At 44.9% G+C, this 21,913-nt stretch overlaps 1 protein-coding gene across 3 annotated transcripts in view; it reads right to left on the reverse strand.

The window, feature by feature from the left end:
• Nucleotides 1-21,913, reverse strand: part of LRRC7 (leucine rich repeat containing 7) — a 234,077-nt gene that overhangs the window by 67,628 nt on the left and 144,536 nt on the right. For 2 of the 3 annotated variants that reach the window (XM_054980163.1, XM_054980162.1), the window contains exons 13-16: nt 19,627-19,696; nt 12,095-12,194; nt 11,400-11,524; nt 5,565-5,762 (exon numbers count right to left, since the gene is read on the reverse strand). In XM_054980163.1, coding sequence (XP_054836138.1) covers nt 5,565-5,762; nt 11,400-11,524; nt 12,095-12,194; nt 19,627-19,696 — 493 coding nt within the window. Of the gene's footprint in view, nt 1-5,564; nt 5,763-6,965; nt 7,017-11,399; nt 11,525-12,094; nt 12,195-19,626; nt 19,697-21,913 lie in introns of all 3 variants that reach the window. The other variant, XM_054980161.1, reaches the window with a different exon arrangement.

Below are 21,913 nucleotides of genomic sequence, written 5' to 3' on the forward strand. Positions count from 1 at the left end.
ACTCTCTCCCTTGTTGTTCAATCTTTATATGTGCTCCCTTGCCCAGCTAGTGCAGAGGTTTGGACTGGGTTGTCATCAATAGGCAGATGACATCCAGTTGTATCTACTGATGGGCGGCGACCTGACTCTGCCCCTGATGGCCTGTTGAGAGCTCTGGAGGCCGTGTCTGGATGGGTGGCACAGAGCAGGCTGAAGTTGAATCCCACGAAGACGGAAGTCCTGAACTTGGGCCATGGGCTGTCGGAGGCAGGGATCCATCTCCCAGCCATTGGGGGGGGGGCACCACTTCTGCCCGTACCATCAGTCAGGAGTTTAGGTGTGATCGTGGATTCCTTCTTATCTATGGAGGCCCAGATTGCAACGGTTGCTCAGGCTGCTTTTTTCCTTCTTCAGCAGGCCAGGCAGCTAGCCCCCTATCTCTCAGCCCAGGACCTAACGACAGTGATCCATGCAACGGTCATCTCCAGGTTGGATTACTGTAACTCGCTCTATGCAGGGCTGCCCTTGGGTATGATCTGGAGACTAAAGTGGGTCCAGAATGCTGCTGCACATGTTCTGATGGGTGTTCTTTACAGGACACCAATTCTGCAGCAGCTCCACTGGCTCCCTGTGGAATTCTGGGTTTGGTTCAAGGTGCTGTTTTTAACCTATAAAGCCCTAAACAGACTGGGACCAGCATACATGTGGGACTGCCTCTCCCTGTATGTACCCCGGAGAACACTCCAATCAGCTGGAAAACATCTGCTGGTGGTCCCTGGCCCCAGGGAGGCTCAGTTGGCTTCGACCAGAACCAGGGCCTTTTCAGTCCTGGCCCCAACCTGGTGGAGCTTTCTGTCTGAGGACACCCGGGCCTGTCAGGATTTTGTATCATTTCAGCAGGCCTGTAAGACGGAGATGTTATGCCTGGCATATGGTTGAGACCAGCATGAGATCCTTATTGAGCTTCCCATCAGTCTCCCACTAAGCATGGGGTTATACAGTGTCCACTGGCCGGCTGCCCGACATATGGGTACAGCATGGGGCTATGTAGTGCCTACTTGTTAGCTGACCTACGTATGGGTTGCAGTACATTATCTGTCCGTTTCCCTCCCCCCGTATATTGATGGGCAGGAACCTGGAATTGACCCTGTCTTGGCACAGTTAATATGTTTAATTCTTGATTTTATGATATGAAGCATTGTTTTATATTGTATTGTATTTTTATAACTGTTGTACCTTGCCCTGAGCCCGCTTGCGGGAAGGGCGGTTTAGAAATGTAATAAATAATAATAAATAATACATTGTATATATTTTTTTCTTTTAATTATTTTCATAAAATAAAATGTATCTCAGCTTGTAACTGAATCTTTCATACTAACTGTGAAGGTTTGTGTAAATGCAACAGTATTTAATACTTCCACTTTTCTGCTGTAATGCAGATTCCGGACTGAATCTAGGATTCTGCAAATGCAAAAAGCTATGTTACACCTCTATGGTATGTCTCTTCTCCAAACAATAGCTATTACCTATCTGATATATATTTCTGTCCTGCCTTCATCTATGCTGTAGACACAAACTGCGTATAGATTCTATAAAATAATGTTAAAACAATTATACGCCTTATGTAGAACCCAACTTGTTATTCATCTAGCCCAGTATTGCTGATTTGGCAGCAGCTCTCCAAGATCTCAAACAAATTACCTTCAGTTCTGTTATCTGAATAGTATTACTAGATATTGCCTGGATTTAAGAGGAGAATTAGGAGAAGCCAGAGACATCTTCTAGGAACAGAGCCTTGGATTTGGATCCTATCCCTTACTTCCATTTGCGCAGCACTCTTTTCTTTTGTATGGGTAGGGCCTCTGGTGATAGGAGCTTCTTCTAAAAAAAGCCCACTGTCTTTCAATGAGCTGAAAAGTTGTAGCATCAGAGACACATGGAGAACTGCCTCTGCAACACAGAACCACGTCTGCAACAGACCAAGAGGGGTGCAATTGGAGGTAAGACATAGGATCCAAGACTTAATGTTCTGGTTCCAGCATCTTCAATGAGGAATGTATATAAATTATGTGTGGTGTGGTGTCATATGGAGAAAGTGGACACAGAGAATGTTTTCTTTTCTCTTAATATTTGATGTTGGAGTAGCCCAGTGAAATTGATTGGCAGTAGACTTCGGACAGACAAAAGAAAATACTTCTTAACACAACACGTAATTAGCTGAACGAATTCACCACCACAAAATGTGATGATGGTTGTAAAAAGGAATTAAACAAATGCATGGAGGATAAGTCCATCAATAGAATAATGACTAAAATGAAACCTATGCCCAGAGATAGGAATCTACTTAATATCAAGTGCTGAAGGATGTTGCCTTCATGCCCCACTTTTGCACATCCTAGGAGCACTTGGCTGACCACTGTAGGGAAAAAGAGGATTCAGTACTAAACAGACCTTTTTCTGATCTAGGGGGGCTTCTTTTAGACAAATACCAACACTCATGTTGCCTGCCTAGAGCTTGGAAAGAACTTTCTGGACAAAATAATGATCTCACAGAGTCATTATCATTATCCATGTACTGCTAGAGTTGGACTTCAGTGTGTGGATCAAAAATCCACACTTTTGGTTCTTGTACAGACTGGGAAGATGTTTGTATAAACCTGGGTCAGGCGCCAGGTTTGCATAAAAATCCCAGAAAGAAAGAAAAAATGAAGGGATTTAAAAAACTTTACAAAACAATGTATAGGGAGGAAAAAACACCATTTTAAGGGATGCTTAACAACTCTATAAACAGCTATTATTTATTTATTTAGAAAAAATGCCACCTTTCCAAGAACCTGTCTGAGATGACTACAAAAGAAAAATAATAAAAACTAAAGATTAAAAGATATTAATTAAAATCCAGCATTAAAATCAGCCCAGCATAACAGCATAACCATAAAACAGAACACTGACAGCTTAAAACAATAGTTTCTAGACACAAATAGTGTTAAAAGATCAACCCCTTAATTAAAAGAAACTAAAGTGGTTCAAAAGGGTTCCTGCTGCAACGCAGCAAGGAAACTTTTCATTACTCCAGGAATTGCAGGAGGGGGAGGAGTTGGTTCAGCTCTCCTCAAGGTGGACAAAAATGACTGATTTGGGGTATATTTTCAGCTCATGTATATTCAGATGATCACCCCTAGCAGGCAAGTGGCCCAGCCAGTGACCAGCCAGTCTGGTGAACAAGCAAGTGGGCAGGTAGTTAATCCAATGGGAATAATGAGACATGTGACAGGAGGGCTGGCTGGCGAATGAGTGAATGGGTAGGCTGGAGAGCAGACAGGCAGGTAAGCGACAAGTGGATAGGGATTAGACAATTGAGAGGGGTCTGTTGTGTTTGCAACAGTATCCCTTGGTTTTGTTGGGCTTGCAACAGTGTCTCTTGGTTCTGCTGATTTGGCTTGGATTCTCTGGTGTGATATTGTTTTGGGCTTGCCACATTGGCCTATAATTTTGCTGGGATTCTCTGGCTTGATGTTGGTTCTGTTGGACTTGCTGGTTTTGCTTGCATTGTAATGCTTTTGGCAAGTGGTTGTCTGCTTTTGTGTGTTTGGCTACTGGCTACTTTGCTCTGGAGAAAGCAAGGAATTCCACCCCCCCACCCCCCCATAGATGAAGCACTTTCTGAGCGCAATGCTCATATGGCATCTCCGTTTCCTGCTGTTAGAGGGAAAAGAACATTTAATATCTTTTTGTTTTAGCTGATATTATTGTGCTATTCATTTTTAATAGCAATCAAGAGAACTAAATTTTAAAAGGTCAATGAGAAAGAAGGGTAGAGAATATAAGCATGTTTGTAGAATGAGTAGTAAATTATATGCTATTTTCAGCTAACCAAGGATAGAAATAGATCAATAATTGGAGTTTATAGTTTCAACGCACTGACCTGGAAAATTTAAATGATATTTTATGGCTAGATTATGGCTGATCAGGTGATGGGAAGTCTGTCAAAATAAACTTACATGTGCAACTCATTGACGCTGCCGATGCAACAGGATGTCAAATAATAATAACAATAACAACAACATTTGATTTATATACCGCCCTTCAGGACAACTTAATGCCCACTCAGAGCGGTTTACAAAGTATGTTATTATTACCCCACAACAATCACCCTGTGAGGTGGGTGGGGCTGAGAGAGCTCCAGAGAACTGTAACTCGCCCAAGGTCACCCAGCTGGCTTCAAGTGGAGAAAGTGGGGAATCAAACCCTGCTCTCCAGATTAGAGTCCCATGCTCTTAACCACTACACCAAACTGGCTCTCTCAAAGACAGAACACCCCTTACCCAAGTAGCCCAATTCAAGTGATTCATTCACTGATTCAGAGACAAGAGAGTACACACTGCTGGTGCACTTGTGGAATGCTCTACTCCTCCATACTCTTTTAGGGGATACTGCATATCTCCTTCTTTCCTTTCTACTGATAATCCCTGTATTGCTGCTCTCAAATTACTACTTGCTTTATATGTAATATTGATGATCATAGCATACTATCAAATCCCACATAAAAGCAGGAGGGAAAGTGAAGGAGGATACTATTTGTTTTTTTAAATAATGCAGGTTGCTTAAGAACAAAATATTACGACTGTAGCAAAATTATGTTGGCAAACGTTTCAGTACAACGGCAATCCCTTCTAAGTCCCTTGACTTCAATGGACACAGAAGGGTATAACTCTGCTTAAGATTTCATTAATTGTTACTTTGGGACAGATTACTGTGCCAAACTGTGCTGACAAGCTGGCAATAATAATTTATTTGGAGTATTTCAAGTTTGCCTTATCCAATCAAGGATCAATGTGACTAAGATGAGAGCACTGGACTAGAATCTGGAAGACATAGCTTCAAATCCCCACTCACTGGATGCTCACTGGGTGGCCTTGGGCCAGTCACACAATCTCAGCCTCACCTTTCCAGGGTTGTTATGAGAATTAAATGGAAGAGATAAGAATGTCTGGATCCCCGTTGGGGAGAAATATGGACTATAAACAAAGTTAAATAAATAAATAAACAAAGAAAGCAACCCCCCAAATACAACATTTAAGAACAATCAGCCTGACATGCATTAAAAGGGAACAAACAGCTTCAAGTAACTACTGGCCTTACTTACACAGGCTTATATAATTCTGCTTTATACAGTTTTCTAAATATTAATAGATTGGGTGACACTAATGAAAAAGCTTGGGATCTGGCAGTAGCGGTATTAACCTGTTTGCACAAACGGATGGAGAACAAAGACTGTTCTGAGGAGTGAAGCTGCTGTGCTGGTTTATATTGGATCAGTCAGTTCTTCGAGTATGAAGGGCTTTAAAAGTAAAAACCAGCACTTTGCACAAATCGTATGAGAACTCTTTGGCATTATTATGAAAAGCAAACCTGAGAGGCAGCATTGAAAGTTGAACTACAACTATATCTAACCAGAGAGCATACAAAGGCTTGCAGACAAATTTATGCACACATAAAATGATCTTAATAAAGAGATATATATTGCATTGATCTAAATACAAGCCCTGGTTTGTTTAATCAGCAAATAGTGTTGCCATTTTTACCTCCACTGATATTTCCTTAGTCACCATTGGCCACTTGTGCTCATACTTGTCTTTCAGAGTTTGCTCAGTACTGGCAGCTGGCGTTGAACTTTCAGGCCTCACTCCATGGCTTTTACCCACCATATTTTGAACAGATTTCACCATGTTCTTTAAATCTTCTGGATATGGAGTTGGATAACGCTTTAAGTTTATTTCAACCTGAGTATTTATTTAATAAAATAAAGTAAAAGCACAAACAGGAAATTAAAACAACAACAGCATGAACATTAAAATTCTGGTTTTAATTATCAAGGCTATTTAAACACAACACATAGACAGTGAATTAAGGTATTTGAGACAATGTTGACATAAAACATTTGTTATCCTGAGTTTCTAAAGTGTTAAAACCTACATAATTTATGTCATGGCAAATGCAGAATTCATATCCACTAGTGTTAATGATTGAGAATTATTTATTTTTTCATTTGCCTAAAACGCCATAATGTAAGAATTATTTTTGTTAAAATTATACTTTTATGTTCGGACTTTTCTCTAGTGGTTCAAGTTGAATCTAGAATTCCACTAACATATGAAAAGTCATTCTAGATTTATAATTTAAAAAATTGTCACAGCACACTCTAATGTGCTATCTACAATCCAGTGAAAGTTAGGTATTATTAAATACTACTAAAATAAATGAGACAATGGATTGCACCTAATATGGGACAGTTTTGTCTTTATGGATGAGTGTATGTTTGTGCAAGTCTAATATTATTTTTACTAAAAGAAAAAAAAAGCAAGTAAAGCTAAGGTTCAAAAACAGACACAAGTTAATAGGCCTCCATTCAAAAAACTTGACTGATGTAGATTACAAAGTATGGTAGCAACTTACATTCAGCATTGAAATATAATAAAATACGCATTACAGACAAGCACATCCAAACATGATTCTCAATAGCAAATATGAAATACTACATTACAAATTAATGTACAGTATCAACAAGAAAGCTGTCAGTGATGTGTGGAATATAGGGTTGCTACTGCTTCAGCTGACAGATAGCTGGAAGTCTGTAACTGGTGATGGTCTAATTTAAGAACTTTATTGTACAAACTGGGGCCATGTCTTGATTTAAGATTTACATATAATCTTAACAATTATTGGGACTTAAGCCAAACAGTGCATGTATTGGAAAGGTTACTAAAAAAAAGTGTAACTAGATTAATTATGTAGGTGACTTCAGTCAAGTTATCTTACTTCAATATTAACTTTCACTATTACGTGTATTGTCAAATGTGCTAGATAGAGTTAGGGTGAAGGTTTTCCTGTAGCTCATATTAAAATGATATTAAGAATGACAATTACCAATGAAATCTAGACTCCCTTTCTACTCATGGTCTTTTATGTTTCACATTTAAAGTTACCTCAGAAGTAGCATGCCGCTGGGGATAAAAACCTTCCAAAGTGCAATATTCCTGGACAGAAGAATTTCTTTTTTAATTTCTACTATCAAATTCATTGCAGCAAACAAATGAAATACTTGACCAAAAGCAAATTTCACAAGATCTACTGAAACAAAGTTATTATAAGAACTGTAATAAAAATCTATTATCAAATGCTACTTTCATTTAAACTAAAAATAATAAACCAAAACCTATTAAACTTTGATTAATGTGTGCAGTGCCACAGGGCATATATTTCCTTGAAAATTTGTCTCATGACATTAAGGATTCTTTCATCCACCAGAAAAGTATCTTCATATCAGCCAAACACAGAGGGGCCTGCAGATGATATTGCAATACACAGACAGACAAGAGGCCAACATAGGTTAACTTTAGGTTTTAAGCATCTATGAGACTCAGTCATTATTGTTTGTTATGTTTATTGGATGAATGTGCAAGAAAATCACTTTCAAACACCTGTATGTTGGACTGATCTGAAACCATCTGATGTGTCAGAATACAGTGAACACAATTAGAATTTACAAAATAATTTCCCCTCAAATACATACCATATTGTAGAAGTTTAGCATTACCAAGATGAATTTGTCTTATTTTTTGTGATTTTATCTAACAAATTTAATTTGGAGTTCCACTATATAACTGAGAGCAATCAATTTCTTCCACTGTATTTTTTAAAACATTGGTATAAAATTGGAGTTATGTGTCTGACCTTCTTAAAAACAGAAGCAACGTTAGGGCTAATTCACACATGTAGATTTATCACCCAATTCCTCATCATTTGATGAGTTTTGTTACAACAGACTAATATGACCACCCTACTGGAATTTGTGCCAGCTGAAAAAAGATTGCAACTGAAATTGTACCAGGAGAAGCCCCTGGTCCCAGAGCTAACTGGGGGCTGAAGGTTGGAAGCCATGCGGTGGAAGGTGCAGGTATGGTTGCCATCACCTTCCTAGGCCAGCCCATGGCAGCTCCCATGGCAAGCCACTATTTAAATCCCCAGCTGGCCAATCAACTTGAGGCTGGCCGGCCTTGGGGGCGGGCTTCACTCAGGTCCACCGGCCAGTTATTAAGCCAGGGTTGACCAGGCCTGGGCAGCAGTTGGGCTCTGACCTGCATCCCACCTGACCCACCCTCACTTGGAATGGGGATTAAAGGACTCATGGGCTATGGGTTTTCGCAGAACTGTGTGCACGGAGGTTGTCAGGTTTTTGTTTTTCTGGATTTATCATTTACTGTTGTCACAACTTTAGATGGAGCAGTTTTGGCATTGAGCATGGATCCTTTTGGGGAGGGGAAACAGGTGTGTGCACTGCTTCCCCCATAGCTGGGGATCCCCATAAGGGATCTTGGGGTGAGGCATGGCAGGGACAAACCCAGCTTGGTGAATGTCAGATCATGCCCACTTCCAAGTGACAGGGGAACCATGCAAAGGTTTACGCTCAGGTGGAATCCCACTTACTGTCATCAATTGGTTCCTCCTTGTAGCAGGTAGGCTGAAAGGGCAAGATCATCGGCTGGCAGGAGGGGCAGCTGATACTGGGATCCACACCCTATGCCGAGCCAATGCTCCTAACACTGTAACCAATAAAGTTGTGGTATTTTCTACTCCAACTGTCACCATCTGTTTGTTGCTTTGCCTCTCACCCTTGAGCTGGCCCCGCAATACAGTCATTCTGTCTGTTGTGTTTGATTTCTGATGAATGTTCGACACATAATAATCACAGCTTGATTCCTCAGTCATCAAGAGATGAACATACATGTGCAAACACACACAGAACTGAAAACTGCAACTGGATTGAAAACTGCAATTTTTGAAGGGATCATAGGATCAACAACGGGCTTGCTATTAAACACATTTAGCAAACTGGGAATATTGGAATATGTGTATTGAGAATACCTTCAGTTACAACTCTTACACATGGGCAAAATTGTAATAACCTTAACATTTCTCTCAAACCTAAGGATTTTTAAAATTTAGAACTTTATTCCAGGTATATTCTAAATTGTTAGCTTCAAATAACAGTTACGTCTTACTGCACTTTTGCACAGTATGCTTAAAGGCAGATCAACAACACTGTGATTTAGCAAGACACACTGCTTTGTAATTATCTCAAGAACTCTGGAATCAGATAAGTCAAAAGGCAAAACTTGAAACAGATAAGTGAGGTATTATTTCTTTGCATATAGCCTCAGTTACAGCTTTGCTGAACTTTAAAATACAACTGATCTGACTAACAGATATGGGTCCTCATCATAGCAAATCAAATTTAAAATAGAAAGACTGTAAAGTTAGAAAAGGAACTATGGAACTAAAATCTGACAAAATTGGATTAAATACGAGGATTTAGGCAAGGTTTTTTGTTTAAAGAGCCAAGAAATATAATATTTTTGTAAATACATTTACCCCAAGCTAGCAAGGCAATGCTCACACAGAAATTCCAGTGGAAGCACTGGGTCTCTGAATCCAACACTCATGGCACATTTCCCAGCCATGAACCAAACCTATGCATGCTAAACAGAGCATTTAGGTAGTCATGTAAGGCATACAATAAAATTAAGAACCTGTCAAGGAAATAATCACACTGGCCAAACTCTGTATTTTAGGAGAGAGAAGTAGACGCAACAGTCATATTCTGAATACTGATATAAGATGACAATTTTTGTATCATGGAATATATTGTGTAGAATATGCATTTTTTCTAAATCTGAGCCCCAAATAAATTTAGTTAATTGTGAAGACATTCTATTTGAAGCCTCTGGGCCCAGAACTAACCTGGGGCTGAAGTTTGTGGGCCGTGCAGTGTGCAGGCACGGCCAACGTCTGATTCCCCAACTGGTCTCACAGACGACTCCTGCAACTTGCACGGCAAGCTGTAATTCAAATTCCCAGCCAGCCAATCAGTGCTAGGCCAGCTGGGGCTTAGGGGCAGGCTCTGGCTAGTGGATCTGGGAGGCCGCGGTCTCAAGTCAGGTCCGCCAGCCATTATAAAGTCAGGGCTAGACGGGCTCGGATGGCGGTTGGGCTCTGACCTGCATCAACCCACTTTTGTCTGGAGTGGGGTCGAATGGACTTATGGGGAACATAGGCATTTGCAGGGCTTGCGATTGTCAGGGTTGTTTTCTGTATTTTCAATTACTGCTGTCACAACTTCAGGAATGGCAGTTTTGGCATTGAGTATGGATGCTTTGGGGGAAACAGGCCCTGTGTGCACTGCTTCCCCCATAGCTGGGGATCCCCATAAAGGATCTTGGGGCAAGGCAGGACAGGAACAACCCCAGCTTGGGGGATAACAGGGCATGTCCACTTCAAGGTGACAGGGGAACCATGCAGAGGCTTGCACCATGTGGAATCCCATTAACTATCATCCCATGGTTCTCCCCTTCAGCAGGTGGGTTGAAGGAAGTCATCAAGGAGGTCATCAGCTGGCAGGGGGGTCAGCCGATGCTGGGATCTGTGCCCTATGCTGAGCCAATGTTCCTACCACTATAACCAATAAAGCTGTGTCCTTTTCTACTCCAACTATTGCCTCCTGTCCATTTGTTGCCTTATCCCCTTACTCCTTGCCCTTGAGCTGGTTCTGCAAATGTCTATTTTTACTGGAACGATCTGGGGCACAAGCCCTGCCAGAGGACATTTTCCCCAGACCCTAGTCGATACAGGGTATTCCTGGTTTCTAAATCAAAGAACTCACACATGTAAGTCACACTACATTACAGTCATGGAACTCCAGTTTTGTAAATGTTCTGGCTTCTGCACATCACTGGTTGGTACTGAAGCAGCAACCCTGTTATAGGCATGAACGCAGGGACTGCAACTATTCTCTTTTCCAACTTCAAATTCAAAGTAAGTTTTGTTAGGGTTGGAAGACAATCAGGACTCTTATAAAAGCATGTGGTACATTTCACTTTAATCAGAACTCCTACTTTATTTTTTCTCTAGTATAAATTATTTCTTTATAAATTCTTATACTTTACTTAAGGAATGATTGTAGCTATTTCTTTTCAAATGTCTTCACCCATGGTGGAGCATTAAGGCAAATATTAAAGAAGGAAGGATGTCAGGAAAAGATACATACTGTAGGGTCATCAGACCACTGGGAGCTGACGGGGGAACAAAACCAAACTTGTTGAGTGCACTTAGATGAAGTGGCCACAAATGTACAAATAGGATCTTCCTATTGCCCACTATGAAAGAGGAAAAAACCTGAAGGTACTTACTTCCATCTACCATAGCCAGCAATGGGATGCATAATCTCAGCTCTAGGCAGTGAACTCTAATATTTCAATGAGATTCACTCCACATATTTAAGAACCATCTACTTCTTTACAATGGGGTTTGTTCATCAGACCCCAAACAAAGCAACAAAACTCAAGTAGTGCAATCCCAATTACCTTGACTTTTCCTGCATTTTCCGCCTCTTCCTTTTTTTCTTCAAATTCAAAGGCAACTGTCATACGTTGCTGACGCTGCTCCTCCCATAGAGTTGGATTAAAACTATCACTGTCAGACTGGAAATCTAGAATTAATACCCAAATAAAATAAGCTTTTCAGCAAACTCCTGAAACATCCCCTTAAAGTACTACCCAATTCTAACCTAGAGAAAATGGCACTAAATTCCTAACTTTTAAATTATCTGAAGTGGTTGCAGAAAATTAAAAGTATGTCACAAAGTAGGGCCCCAGGTTGATCCAGCACAAAAATGAAGAATCTGCATATCTGGTGAAATCTCTATCCATACGGGCTCTCAGCTCAGTTTTGCCTTCACAACAAATCCAGATCCACCTTCTAACAAGTGACACTTGGCACCATACAAACCTAAAAGGAAAACTACAATGTCTTATAATTTTTATCATGTTTATACTCAAAAGAGTAACATGAGTAATTAATCTTTTAACTTTATACATTGGGATCCAGCTAAGAGATAATGATACAATCCAGTAAGTGGATGATATGAAACTAGAAGCCAACACTGTGAAGTCTGTACAAACTGTAAAGGCAATAACCATCCACAAAATGATTGTTCAGAACACTGAAGTCCACATTAACTAATTACGCATAGTTGGAAAAATTGCTGACAATACTTTACCTTCATCACCACGAGGTTGCTGAGGAAACATGTAGTTAGTCAGCACTCTTTGCTTTGTTTCTGGATGGGCCTCAGTTTGAAGAGGGATAAGAGCTTTTGACTGTAAACAGAATACAAACAATATTATCACAACTCCAGGAATAAAATAAATAGAACAATTGTTTAAAAGAATAATGACAAGGTACAAAAAGTGCTAATCGTGTAAGTTCACAATATTTATTTAGATATTGAATATGCTATGTTTCAAGATACTTGCTATAACGTTACAGTAGAAGGTTATGGTTAGATCCAGCCAGTTTTTCCTTTAGTGAAAAAGGAGGAGGGGTCCCTTTGACCATCCCAAAAAGCTATGCTGGGGATCATGGGACCTGCATGGACAAAATCCATGTGGGATAGGGGCTGTAATAAGGAGGGGGATTAGGCAAGTAGAAAAGCAGTCTAGATCCAATCCTATACCCTCCAACCACATGGCGCAATACTATTTTGTCATTACTCAGCTACTGGTGTATATTGCCATTTTTTGTCTTAAGGAGGACATTAAAGTCCTTAAAAAACAGGGTTAACATACCTGTAACTTATGTTCATCGAGTTCTTCTGTGCTGACACACATGGGGACTGCGCAGGCGCAGGCCAGCCGCCGGAGAATTTTCTAGAGCTTCCATGGCTCCGAAGGGGCCGTTTGTCGCGCGCCTCAGCGACCGTTTTCCCGCCCAAACGGTCACGTGATCCTCCAGCGACCAACGGCCCCTTCCCTCAGTTCTCCCTTGCCGCCGCTTGACCAACACACTTCAGCCATAACACCTTAAAAACACCAATTTCCGTTACAGCCATCACATTATCGTGCATTGGAGTTCACAGCGGGGTAGGAGGGAGGGTTGTGTGTCAGCACAGACGAACTCGATGAACATAAGTTACAGGTATGTTAACCCTGTTTTCATCTTCGTTCTTCTGTGCCTCCACACATGGGAGTGTACCAAGCTTCACACAATAAGGAAGGCGGGGGTGAAGTCCAACACAATTTTATTGAACAAACAAGAACAACCACAAATAGATATGCATATATACAGCTATGTAAAAAACTGTGTAAGGACACATAAATACTCAATATTTACATATATACACCCCAAGGTACATATATACACCTTTTCACTCAAGGGTACCCAGCAGGTACACCAAGAAAGCCATCCCAAAACTCCCTCAGGAAAAAAGGGAGTGTAAGACAGCCCTGGCCACAGATACATCTTGCTCCGCATTGACATCAACGGCGTAATGCCTGACAAAGGTGTCTGCAGAGGACCATGTGGCTGCTTTACAAATGTTAACCAGGGGCACCCCCCTGAGGAGTGCCGAAGAGGATGCTTGGGACCGCGTGGAGTGGGCTCTGACATGAAGCGGGCAAGCCACCCCTGCCAGGGAATAGGCCTTGCCAATGGCCGTCACAATCCACCTCGACAGGGTCTGTGAAGAAGCCCTGTTACCCTTGTCCTTGGCCCCAAAACATACAAACAGGTGAGGACAGGAGCGGAATTCCTTCGTCCTATCCAGGTAATAGGCTAGGGCCCTCTTCAAGTCTAGGGAATGAAGGGCCTTTTCCCCCTTAGAGGAAGGTTGAGGAAAGAATGCAGGCAGTGAGATATCCTGTGAGAGGTGGAAGGCGGACACCACCTTGGGCAGGAACCCGAGGCAGGGACGCAGGACCACCTTGTTGGGATGAAACACAAGAAAGGGAGGGTCAGACCGCAGTGCAGACAGCTCACTGACCCTCCTGGCCGATGTGACGGCCACCAAGAATGCTACCTTGTAGGAGAGCATATCCAAGGGGCATGTAGCCATAGGTTCAAATGGAGGCAACATGAGACGTGAGAGCACCAAGGACAGTGACCACTGAGGCACTGGCGCCGACACAGGTGGGTAAAGATTGTACATGCCCTTAAGGAACTGGCGGGATTGTGGGTGAGAAAACACCGTAGCACCCTCAATTCGGGTGTGAGCAGCTGATATCGCTGCCAGGTGGACCTTGAGGGAGGAAACCTTCAGGCCCATACCACGCAAGTGGCACAAATACTCGAATACAACCCCCAAGGGACTGCTGTCAGGCACCACTCCTTTAGCAAGTGCCCAAAGCTCAAACCTACGCCACTTGGCCGCATAAGCGCGCCTAGTGGATGGCCGACGAGCATTCAGGAGGACCCTTTGTACCTCGTCAGTAAAGCCTACCGGGGAGGAACGATCCGCCAAGCCGTCAGGTGCAGCTTCCTGGGATCGTGGTGGACTAGGCTCCCGTTCAGGAGAAGGTCTTGCCGAGGGGGCAGACTGACATATGTCCGTTGGGACAGCCGCAGGAGCTTCGGGAACCAAACCTGCCGTGGCCAAAAGGGGGCCACCAGAATGCAGTCCGTCCCGTCCTCCTCTATTTTGCACAGGACCCTGGGAATCAAGGGGAATGGAGGAAACATGTAGTGCAAGCCCTGCGTCCACGTAAACTGGAAGGCATCCCCAATAGAGAGGGGGTCGCTCCCTGCCCTGGAACAGAACGTGTGGGCCTTGGTGGTCACCGCAGTGGCGAACACGTCTATCACTGGATGACCCCACATCTGGAAGATTGGCCCAACGCACTCTACGTTCAGTTCCAACTCGTGGTCCAGCAAAGGGACCCTGCTGAGGGCATCTGCCCGGGCATTGTCTGACCCAGCCACGTGTATAGCACGGAGCGATACGCCGTTCCTGATAGCCCACTGCCAAGTGAGCGTGGCTTCCCGGCACAGGGCCATGGACACTGTGCCCCCCTGCTGATTCACGTAGTACATGGCAGTCGTGTTGTCCGTCTGCACCAAGACCTGACGATTTCTCAGCAGTGCTGTAAGAGACACAAGTGCGAAACGAATGGCCCTTAGTTCAAGCACATTGATATGGAGGGTCTTTTCCCTCTCAGACCAGACATCCTGCACAGACACATCACCACAGTAAGCCCCCCATCCCAACAGAGAGGCATCAGTGGTAACCGTGACGTCATGGTGCTGATACCCAAAAGGGGTCCCTCTAAACAAGTTGTCATCAGACAGCCACCAGTCCAAGGAGGAGAGGATGACCCTCGGGATAGAGAATTTGAGGGACGGAGGGTGCAGCAGAGCATCGTACCTCCGCACAAACCAGTTCTGGAGAGGGCGCATACGCAGCCTAGCAAAGGGAACCACAGAGGTGGCCGTTGCCATATGCCCTAGTAAGCACTGGATAGTGCGCACAGACTGGAACCGGTTCCTTTTAAACATGGACACAAGACCCCTTAGGGACCTAGCTCTCTCCAAGGGGAGCAGAGCCTTACCCTCCACAGAGTCCAACAGTGCACCAATGTAGGAAACCTTGCAGCTGGGCACCAGTTTAGATTTTTCAATGTTCACCAGGAGCCCCAGGCGTTGGCAAGTGCTAAGTACCAAGCCAATGTCCTGCACCAGCCTAGACTCCGATTCAGCCACGATGAGCCAGTCATCGAGGTACGGAAAGATGGTACAGCCCTCTTCCCGCAGGAAGGAAACCACAGGGGCCACACATTTCGTGAACACTCGTGGGGCAGTGGACAGGCCAAAGGGGAGCACCTTATACCGGAAAACCCTTTGCCGGTAAACGAAGCTCAGGTATTTCCTGTGCTCCTCCCGTATCCCCACGTGAAAATATGCGTCCTTTAAGTAAAGAACCGCAAACCAATCCCCCTGTTTCAGCAAGGCGATCACAGCCGCCAACGTAACCATTTTGAATTTGGTCACCTTGAGGAAGGCATTAAGGCCCCTCAGATCTAAAATGGGACGTAAGCCCCCATCCTTCTTAGGGACCAGGAAGAACCTAGAGAAGAAACCCTTTACAGAGTCCTCATAGGGCAATTCTTCCACAGCACCCTTGGCCAAGAGCGACACGATCTCCGCATCCAGCTCGGCCATAGTGTTATTGACAGCCATCAGGGGTGAACTGCATCTAGGCAGCTCAACGAACTCCAGCCCGTATCCCAGTTCAACAATTGTTAAGACCCATGAGTCAGATGTTATTGACTCCCACTCAGAGAGGAGTGGACTCAGTCTGTCCGAAAAGTTTGGGGATACGGCTGGCGTGACCCATCAGTACTGCCTCCCGGCGCCCTGCTGATCTCTCTGCTGGGCCGGTTGCTGTGCCGGACGAGGCTTGAAGGGCCGACGCCTCCTCTGCTGTTGTGCGGGAGGGTAAGGCCGCTGCTGGTAGGCAGGATACTGTTGGTAGCCCGGCCGCTGCTGTTGGTATCTGCCCTGGTAGTGGTAAGGGCCGGACCGGGGAGCGTACCGTGGCCTGGAGGAGGGCTTGTCCGCAGGAGCCAGCCCCAAGGACCGCGCCGTCTGCCTGTCCTCTTTTTTCTTTTTCAGGGTCTCGTCGGTCAATTTGGAGAACAGCGAGTCCCCTTCAAAGGGCATGCTCTCCACCCTGGAACGCACCTCCTGGGACAGGGCCGTAGACCGCAACCAGGAGTGGCGCCTGAGGACCACCGCCGAAGCCATTCCCCGAGCAGCAGTGTCAGCAGCGTGGCTCCCAGCATTCATCTGCTGCTTAGACAGCCTGACAGCCTCTGTCTGCAACAGGGAGACGACAGCCTTCTGCTCAGGTGGGAGGTCTCGAGTGTAGGATGCCAACTTCTCCCAGAGGTACAGTTGGTACCCTGCCATGATGGTCTGGTAGTTGGCGATCCTCAGACCCAGCGAAGCGACGATGTACTGGCGCCTGCCCATGGCATCCAGCTTCTTGCCCTCTTTATCGGCAGGCACCGAGGAGTGACCCAACCGTCGGGGGTTGAATTCCTCCGTGACCAAGGAGGAAGGTGGAGGGTGCTTCACCAGTGCCGGCCAGGTGCCCTGCTTGATCTTGTAAAGCTGCTCAATCCTCTTAGATGTTGGAGGCTGGTCACAGGGCACCTTCCACACCTTCTCCACTATTTCCTCAATACCCTCGAGCATGGGGAAGCCAACGGACGCCGGATTATCCCCGTAGATCCGCTTGAGGAGCTTGTCCTTGGTCTGGGGGACTGCCGAAGAGATATCCATCTCGAGATCCTTGCCATCTGGTCGGAGTAGATGCGGAGGTCCTCGAATGGTGAGCCCGCAGATGGCACCAGATCCTCAGCCGGCGACGGTTCGGACCAGGACTCCGAATGGTAGTCGCCAAGGCTCTCCACTTCCCCCTCATCGGAACCGAGCTGGGATTCCTCAACCTGGACTGGAGGGGGAGCCCACGGTGGCCTTGATGTCGAAGGCCTCGGTTCCGACTCGGAGAAACCGGCAGGTGCCCCTTCCCACTGGCAATGGTACGGTGAGGGAAGGTAAGAGGCCTGTCGATGTCGGGACGCAGTGGATCGGGCGGAGCGGACACTGTCCCCGGACCGACGTCGCTCATGACCGGCAGCAGGTGGAGATGGACGGGCAGGAGATGGACGGCCACGATGAGGAGACGGGCTCGGTTCCAATCTCAGCGACCGAAGGGCAGGAGATGGTCGGCTCCGACGGCGCGGGCTCGGCTCCGGCCCCGTCGAGAACTCTGCGGGCACCGTCTCGAAGGCCATCGGATCCGGCACCGGCACGGAGAGTTCCTCTGGTTCGGGGGAACCCAGATGAGGGGAAGGCGTGTGAGGAAGCACGATGACCTCCTCCTGGGGAGTGGGATGCGGAGACCGATGATGTTTGGTCTTCTTCTTCTTCTTCGCCGGTTCCGAAGAAGACCTCGGAACCGACGCGCTCCTCGCCGTCGAAGGGGACCTCGGCTTCGACCTCTTAGACTTGATCGGAATCGAGCCGGTCGTCGGTTCCGATCGGGGACTCGGTACCAGGATCCTCGGTTCCGACGTCGGTCTCGGATCCGACCTGGTGGATGACGCGCTACGGGGCGGCCGCACCGGTCCCTGCGCTGGAGAGGCCGCTCTCGACGCCGAGGCACTCGGGGGACGCGGTTTCGACCCCGACCTCGTGGAGGCCACTGAGCCAGCTCTTGATTGCCGTTCGGCAGAGGGGCTAGGGCCGGCCTTGGACGGAGGTAACGGGGTTCCCTCTGACATGACCCTCTGCCACAGCGAAGAATTTAGCCGGGCCTTGCGATCCTGCCGGGCCTTGCTGGTGAAACCCTGGCAGATCCTACAGGCCGAGACATTGTGGGTCTCCCCCAAGCAAAAAAGGCACAAATCATGGCCATCGGATTTGGCCATTTTAGTGTGGCATTGCAGGCAATGCTTGAAGAGAGCCGTAGAGGCCATCTCCAGAGGCACGCGAAAGAAGGGTCAAAGACAGTCCGAGTCAAATTACCGAGTCCACGTCAAAGTCCAAAGCGAGATCCGAAGAATAGTCGAGGTCACGAAGTCCGAAGTCAAAAGCCAAACAATCAGTTAGAGAAAGGCACGAAGCACAAAAGCACAGAGCAACGAAGCTCACGTTCTCTCCAAGCGGCGGCAAGAAGAGAACTGAGGGAAGGGGCCGTTGGTCGCTGGAGGATCACGTGACCGTTTGGGCGGGAAAACGGTCGCTGAGGCGCGTGACAAATGGCCCCTTCGGAGCCATGGAAGCTCTAGAAAATTCTCCGGCGGCTGGCCTGCGCCTGCGCAGTCCCCATGTGTGGAGGCACAGAAGAACGAAGATGAACGATGGGTTTGATCCTGAAGCATACATACAGTATCTCTTATTATATAAAATTTTAATAATAATTTTATACTAACAAACATTTTCCTGATTGTAACATTTCTACAAGGTCACATTTATATTACTAACAGAATACTCCATCCTACATCTATGCTTGCTTCCTAGACTCAGCAGGCATCATTCTGAACATATTTTACTAATATATAAATAGAAACAGAATTCACACTGGAATAAGTTAAAAGCATCTTTTTGAGAAGAATGAACTATTGAAAACGTAGTCACAAAGTGGAGTATTCTGAAGTCCTACTGATATCCTGTTAGGCTACAATTGGGTCCACGCAAAATAAGCTACTCCTTTGCAATACTAGAGAACCTATGAAAGTGAATTTCCATCCAGACGCAGTTCCCATTCAGTGCAAAAGGAGTCCAGTTGCCATCAATTTCCCCTCCATCTGCTGTTCTTGAGCTTCCTGTGTTTCTCAGCAGCAGCATTTTTGGGAGCCCTATGGGGTGGGGCGGGGGGAGGTTAGAGGTAGGAAAACTCTATTCACTGCCTTCTGCTAACAGAAACCAACCTTTCAATACAACCCATTGCTCAGAAGAACGGAACCAGAATCATCATGCATTGGAGACAGTTGCTTGACAGGCTATTTTTGTAGCTACATTCATCCTGCACCCAAACTGAAGAGTTAAAATGTTTGAAAGGGTCCTGGAAAGCCTTGCTAATATGAAAGGGTTAGGGAAAAGAGTTCATGAGTGCTTCCAGGCAACTGCCATGTTTTTTCTCCAGAAACCATCGTACTGAAGGCATAGCTTGATTCTACTACTGTACTAGAGTAGCACTCCACCAACACCTATGTTATTTAGCTGTTAAGAGGACAGATATTAAATTTATACCTGGTTGTCAGAAAGCCACAGAGCTGCCAGTTCTTTAAGTTTTGTAAAAGTGATAGGCAAATTTTTCAGTCTGTGGAAATAAAAAAGGAAAAGAATTGTTCTTTAGATAGTTTTGCTTACAGATTTTTCAATCAAATAATTAATATTCTGCCAATTTCCAACAGGGTTTTTTTGCATTGTTTTAAATGATACGAATGTTCACTTTAAAATATTGCCTTTCCCGAAACATTTTATTGGTTTTTAACCTCCTGAATCCTCAAGCCAAGTTCATATAAGTCAGAGGGTTTTTTTAAAAAAAGTTGCCAATTTCTCAAAACACCTTTGGAAAATTTGCTTGCTTGTCTAGATCACAGCTATGAGGCACTTGACTTCATATTTACAGAAAGATCTCTGAGCACATAGGACTTTTCTAAGTAACCAAAGTTTTGTTATAATCACAACACTCATTCTACAATACTCATCATTACATAAATAGTTACATATTTCATAAAACTTTGCACAGGCAATTTGCAGCTCTTCAAAATCTTGGATTCTTCTTAGACTTGTTAGACTCCTGTAATCTAGTTTTCATATTTCTGAATTAACAACTTTCTAGACCTCTTGGTTGCAAAGGTAAAATTGAGTATGACACGACAAAAGTAGTTCTCACTGTCGTCTCTGTAACCGTACCTTTTTTCCTACTGTCTTTCTGATAACTATTTTTCGCAAAAAGAAGAAGTTTCATGAATAAGAATCAAATTTCTTCTAGTTTACTTATTTAAATCATTTTCATCCCACCTTCTTTCCTTGGACTCAAAGTGGCTTTATTAAGTCATTCTCTGAAACCTGTAATTTTACACAAAGATTAAAGCCAACCAAGAGCAGGATGTATCTTTCCATGTACCCAGTGGGGCTTGCATTCTGTCTGCACTTTCAGAAGCTTACCCCCACCCAGTGCTCATTTGTGAGCTGCTTTTGTAACACCTAAGGTTCTAAAGCAAATTGCAGACTGTGTAGTGCTAGTGCTGCTGCTGCTTTCAGGACAAAAAGAGGAAACCCTGTTGTACATGCATGTACAAAACCTTTTCTGCAGATGAAGAAATTTCCATAGATGCTGACTTTTATCTAATTCATTTAGGGGAGGAAAGCTGGTCAGGCTTTGTCACATTAAAACATTTTAAAAAAAACCCTTACATATGCTCCTAGAAACAGACTGTAGCCACCCCCACTCCCACCTCAACAACATTCATCATGCTCTTGAGGTCCCAAACTTGCAGCGCTGCTCCTTCACTGTTACACATCCAGGCAGAGAAGATAATTCTGCTGATCTTATCAGCTGGACATTTCAAAAAGTGCAGCTGTGAAAAGACTAAACTGGGAGAAAACTTGGTCAAAATGTTGATCTTTCTCCAACAGAACTCAGCTAAAGTGCTTCCTCAAGTTATACCATCTCACAGATCCTGTATACCACCCTAGAATAAATTATTGCATTGAGAATTCTACCCTATGCATGATGAAAGTATTATTGTTTCCCACAAAGATACCCATTATCTTCCTGAAACTGATCTAGAATGAGCAGTGGGTGTGGAGTTTTCTTAAACTTCTCAAATCCTCAGGGCCACACCCAGGATGGTCCAGGTCCTAGTGCATAAATTGCCTTGAATGTTGATTTGCCAAACCATCTTAAGAATATTCTAAACCCTTCCCCCCCTTCATATAACAAGTTCCGTTTAAAGAACAAGAGCTTGTTAACATAATAGAAAATTTCTGACTTTTTAAAAAGTGGCAGCTGAACCATCCCAAACTGAAAGTCCTCAAATATCTATCCAGCTGACTTTATACAATGCTGTATAATATTCTCCCAGCTGTTCTGAGTGGATTTCTCAAAATTATTGTCACCCTTATCATCTTTAAGTAATACTGAAGGGGCCTTCAGGCCTTTGGAAGGGGCCTTCCCCACGCCTGGGGGAAGGAAGAAGGCTCCTTCTTCCTTGGGCTCCCCTATTAGGAAGGGGCCTTCTTCATGCCTGGGAGAAGGAGACTTCGGCTCCCCTATTTGGAAGGGGCTTTCCCCACGCTGGGGGGAAGGAGACCTGGGCTCCCCCATTAGGAAGGGCGATCACCGGCGAAACTCACCTTGCCAATGCGGTGGCTGTGACGAAATGGACTGTCTGCCTTCCCCACACCTGGGGGAAGGAGACTTGGGCTCCCCTATTCGGAAGGGGCCTTCCCATGCCTGGAGGAAGGAAGGGGACTTGTGCTCCCCATTCAGAAGGGGCCTTCCCCACACCTGGGGAAAGAAGACCTG

Source organism: Eublepharis macularius, chromosome 5 (assembly GCF_028583425.1).
Source record: "Eublepharis macularius isolate TG4126 chromosome 5, MPM_Emac_v1.0, whole genome shotgun sequence".
NCBI lineage: Eukaryota > Metazoa > Chordata > Lepidosauria > Squamata > Eublepharidae > Eublepharis > Eublepharis macularius.